The 5,346-nt window shown below is 43.4% G+C and overlaps 1 protein-coding gene across 1 annotated transcript in view; it reads right to left on the bottom strand.

Annotated features, from left to right (window-relative positions):
- Nucleotides 1-2,776, bottom strand: part of LOC123249922 (protein mono-ADP-ribosyltransferase PARP12-like) — a 68,033-nt gene extending 65,257 nt beyond the window's left edge. The window contains exon 1 of the mRNA XM_044679010.1: nt 2,469-2,776. Coding sequence (XP_044534945.1) covers nt 2,469-2,776 — 308 coding nt within the window. The remainder of the gene's footprint in view (nt 1-2,468) is intronic.
- Nucleotides 2,777-5,346: the final 2,570 nt, after the last annotated feature.

Below are 5,346 nucleotides of genomic sequence, written 5' to 3'. Positions count from 1 at the left end.
TCTCTCTCTCTCTCTCTCTCTCTCTCTCTTCTCTCTCTGTCTCTCTGTCTCTCTCTCTCTCTCTCTCTCTCACACACACACACACACACACACACACACACACACACACACACACACACACACACACACACACACACCACATTGCTAGGCTCATTTTCACAAGGCCAATTTCCAAAAACAGTGCACAGGATCCATTTCTAACCAGCTTTTTCCCTGGACAGGTGGCTTTGGGTGGTCCACTACAGATTTTCCCCACTGGGATCTAGCTATCTTCCCACAGGCCCCACCGCATGCTGCAGCACCAACCCCTCCAACCATCCTTAGAGGTCACCCTCCTGTTGTACTCCCCACCACAATAGTGCAGCTTTCCTAGAAGACAAAATCACATAAGGAAACACAAAATTCATGATATATTCAAACTGTTCCCTAATATATTAATCACATTGGTACAAAGATTTCACTGAGGTTTCTCCAGGGCTAATCACCACCACTCTGTTCCTTCCTCCTCCCTCTCTCCCTCTCTCTCTCCCTCTCTCTCTCCCTCTCTCTCTCTCTCTCTCTCTCTCTCTCTCTATCTCTCTCTCCCCTCCCCCCTACAAACACACATACACACTCATACTCTTTTCCTTTTGGACAAATTCAGTATTTTTAAGAGTGAGTTTATTTGAACAAGTAAGTTTATTACCTGACAGAAAATTCATCTTTTTCAAAATAGAATAAAGGGCCTTAAGTATTCAGAGGAAGTGGGAAGTACTGATCAAGGCAGGAATTTGGAAGTCAAGTATCCTGAGTTCCTAGTTCCACTCTTGCCATTTTAGCCCTGATCTAGGCCACATCTCATTCTCTCAAGATTTTAGTCCTACCTCATTCCCTAGAAAATATCATGCTCTCATTGGTTCATAATTGGAGAGGACTTTACTATATGTGAAATGTAGTTTTTATTGTATTGAGTCATATGTGATGGCAGTAAATCACTGGTAAAAGAAGAAGATATAGAATGGGGAATAGAAAGTGAAAGGGAAGAAGCAGAAGAGCCCTGGTATAAATCTCAGTTTTCCTTGTTTATTTTCTCTTAACTGCCACATTTCCAGTTAGGTGAGTTCTTCATAACACATACACACACACACACACACACACACACACACACACACACACAGATGTGGGCTGGAAAGATGGGAAGAGGGGGAAAGAATCTGGTCTCACAATTTTTTTCATACATTCTTAATAAGCAAACAAACAAACAAACAAACAAACCCACCTCACTCTTCTGGATTTTATAAAAGTCCTGGCCTTACTATTGTTCTTCCATTGACAACTGAATAATAGTATATTTATCACACCCCTGCCCTCTCCATGATGTTCCACTCCTGGATTGCTGAGAAAGGGTAAAAAGGTTGAGGATGTGTTGGGGGATCATGATTTCTATATTTTTGAAAATCTAGTTTTTAAAATTCAGTTTTATTTTTCTATTTTCTTTTACTTTCCTTTCAACAGCTGGATGAGTGAGAACCAGAAGGTGTGGAAGGGGGCAGACTTTGGGGTTCTGTCTCTGCAGAAGCTGTTTGAGGGCCTCACAAAATCTTCCCCTTCCATTTAGACCTGACTGCTTAAAAATCCAGTAGGGCCCAATATAAAGATAAGAACACAGGGCTGGATCTCAAGAGAGACCTTGTTCCAGGTGTTGCCTTCCTATAGTCTAGCTCTTTGACTTGGGAAAACTTACTTCCTCTGTTCGTTTCAATTCAATAAGCATTTATTAAGGGTAAGCCACCGTGCTAGGGAGTCAAGCCTGAAGCCAGAGAAGCCAAAGATTTCAAAAACCCAAACAGTCCCATCCCTAGAGGACCTTACAATCTAGGCTGTAAAATCAAAAGCTGAAGAGGTTTCATTTTCCAAGAAACTATTTCCCAACCCAACAAGTACTTTTTAAGCTTCTACTTTGTGCTAGACACCGTAATACTCTAGGGGCTGTTGACAAAGACAAAAGAAAAATAGACAGTCCTTGACTGCAAATAATTTACATTCTACCGGAAGATACAACAGGGACGAGGATAGGAATAGGGCCCAACTAGTGATTTTCAGTGCTAAAGGGAATTCCCTGATAAGAAAATTCCTCTACCATAGCAGGCTAGCACTGCCTGAAATGTATAGACCAAGATAACTAGTAGGAAGAAATAAAGGCGTGATATCCAATTGATTCAAAATAATGGGGAGGGGGACACGGATGACTGCGGTCAAGAGGAAAGCCTCTTTCATTCAGCAATAACCATTTTGTAACAAATGCATTAACCATTTATGTCTATGAATTTGGAGGCCCTAGGAGCACAAAGAGCTTCGGGAAGATGCTATCCGTGCGTGTCTCCTCAATCTCATCCCCACTAGCATCTTCACCACCAACGCCCCCACCCCCCACCCCCAGCCAATTATCTTTTCCTCCTGCCCCGCCCCACAAACCTCTCAATACTCACCCCTGCTTTTTATACCTGCACCTATCCTGCACAAACAGTTTACAAAGGTGTAGCCGCTCGCAGCCGTCACACTCGTCCCTCAGGTAGTAGCCGCAGAGGCGCAAGGGGCTCACGGCCACGGCCACGGCTACGGAGGGGTCCTCGTCCTCCACCAGCAGGAAGCGCTCGGGCCCGGCCTCCTGCAGGATCTGGCTCAGCTGCGCCTCCGACCAGCCGATCTTCTGGCTCAAACGCTGGACATCCGAGGACCCCGACTTGTTCTCGCACAAGAGCTTGGTGAGGAAGCAGCAGACTCCTGGATCCGCCATGGTAAGAGCTGGGGCCCAGGAAACGGGAACCGAAGCAGCTAGCAGCTGGAGCAGCTGCCGCAGCGACTCCTCCCCCCCTTCTCCTCCTCCTCTCTCTCTCCTCCTCCTCCTCCTCCTCCTCCTCCTCCTCTTCACAATCGAAAGGTAAAGCCCTAGCCTCGGGCAGACAGAGGAGAGGGGAGGGCCCTAGCCTGGAAAGGGGAGGGAAGGGGGGCTGCGGTCTCTCTGAAAGAGAAGACCAGAACCAATAGGGAAGCTAGAATGGCCATCCTTCGGAGTGGCCGCAGGCCAGGGCCAAGTCCTCGCCCTTTTCTTCTTTCGCTTTAAGTCGAAATAAAACTGTGTCCGGGGAGTATTTCTCCCCACCACCACCAAGCCCCCTACACCTCCCCTATGCTTGCAAGGATGAAAATACAATGGATAATAATTAATAGCGGACGAAAGACTCCTACTCCCTGTGGGGTGCCCCTCTCCCAAGTGGCTCAGACCCCCTCTCTCTCCTCACCCTCGGACAGATGACGATTTTGACCTTCTCACTGGGCGAGGAAGCAAATACTTGGTTAATTAGGAAGTAAACAGAACCCCAGCCGAGTATAGGGAAGGTTCTGTGGTATTTATGCGGCGGAAACCGAAAGCATTGGCGAGGGGATGACTTCTTTGTTCTCTGTAGCTCCCTTTCATAGATGTGTGCTTGCGGAGAGGAGAAGATGGTTAGTGCCTCCGAGATAACGCCTAACTCTGCTCTAATTGTCTAGAGGGCTTCCATGATTCCCCCTAGTAGGTTATGACATTTTTTTTCTGCAAAAAATTATTTGTCTCTTTTCTTGAAAATAATGCGACATTATCTTATATTACGGTTATGGAGGTCTGTGTCTTATCGTCTCTAGAAGTCAGAGACCCTCTGGGCATTAAACTTTCTTTACTTTCCCTCAGATCTATCCCAGTGCTCTGCATACAATAGGCACTTAATTTGTTGATAAAGCAAATTGCAACCCTAAACTAGGTGGACTACAATCCCTTACTACCCAAGCACTGTAGTTTTAGAGAAGGAATCCATCAACCAATAAACATGGATTAAGCAATTATGACGTTCCGGGCACTGTGTGCAAAGGTTAGGGATGCAAAGACAAAAAATGGAAGTCCCTTTTCTTCCAGGAGTTTTAATTCTATTGGGGGAACTCCATATATACAAATATATCTATGGAAGAAAATCTCAATTCTATGCATTTATGACACAAGTCTGTCAGAAGCAAATTTATTATTTAAGTCTAAGCATGTCTTAGAGAAATTCAAAGGGATAGAGATTTGACCTGTTTTTGAAAACAAAGGACTCGAGATTAACTTCTGGCTCCTCTGCTTACTGGCTGTGTGGCATTACAGAAATAATTCCATCTCTCCTTTCCTCACTTATAAAATAAGATCGTTGCTCTAAGTATTTTCTAAGCTTCCTTTCCAGAGCCATATCCACCATCTATATGCAACCTAACCATAAATTTTTTTTTCTCTCCTACAACATTCCAAACTACATTTTGTAGTGTTCTAGATGAATGATAAAATTCCATAATCAAGATCAAAAAAGAGTATGAAATTTACATACCAGTTTTGATTCATGAAATAGGAGAGTCACCACCCCTGGATAGTCATTTCCTTAAAACCATTCAATCTCTCTTGAACTATTAAGAATTTTTCTTTCAATCTGATGAAAGGTAAGTGAATTCAAGAGGAAAACAGTCTAGCAGAATCAGTCCTAAGTCAACATATTATGTAACATTCCATAATAAATTCAAAAAGAGTGTGTCATCTGAATTTTAAAGATCATACCCTAAATTTTTTTTAAGTAGATCATATACCTTTCACAGGTATGGGTATGAAGGAACTGAAGGGATTAGGACAGCAAGTGGTTAATTGTGGGAACTGAGTGAACCACATTGACTCCATCTTGTGACTCAATTCTGGAGCTAGCTCAGTTCTCTTTCTATTCAATTATGGATCTAGTCCAACTTCTGTTCCGTGAGAAAACTTTATTTAATTGTGTGAATTGAGAGAAAACCGTATTGCATTGTTTAAACCTAGCCTTATGTGGCTGGGAAACTAGACCACCTGTACCTGCTATTTAGAGACCCTTAACTAAGAACCTACGTTTTATGTTGACCAGAAACACAGTTAGACTGGTGTAAGGAGTTTTCTCATAATCCTACATCTCAAACAGCCTCTGTGTCTTATCTGAAAACTGGCTCCACACTGATCAAATAGTTATTATTTCCACATTCCTTTGTTCAGAGATGCTGGGCACAGGGAGGGGCAGGCAGTGGACAGCCTCTTTTCCTGAATTCAGGGAATTGCATTTATTCACTCTCCCCTTCCCAATGTGGAAAGTCTCTTAATCCTTCTTCTGAATTGAAAGCAGATGACCTAGCGTCGCATTTTTTCCTTTTGATAAATTAATCTTATTTTATTCATTGTTTTTAATGTATAAAAGTCCATCTCCCCCTGGATTCCAGGAGAAAGAAGGGGCCTGGTCCCAGTTTGTTAGGCAATATTGGCATACATTGCTTGACAAATCGATATTC

This window comes from Gracilinanus agilis, chromosome 5 (genome assembly GCF_016433145.1).
Source record: "Gracilinanus agilis isolate LMUSP501 chromosome 5, AgileGrace, whole genome shotgun sequence".
Taxonomy (NCBI): domain Eukaryota; kingdom Metazoa; phylum Chordata; class Mammalia; order Didelphimorphia; family Didelphidae; genus Gracilinanus; species Gracilinanus agilis.
The sequence above is the reverse complement of the archived record's forward strand: the minus strand, read 5'-3'. Positions and strand labels throughout refer to the sequence as shown.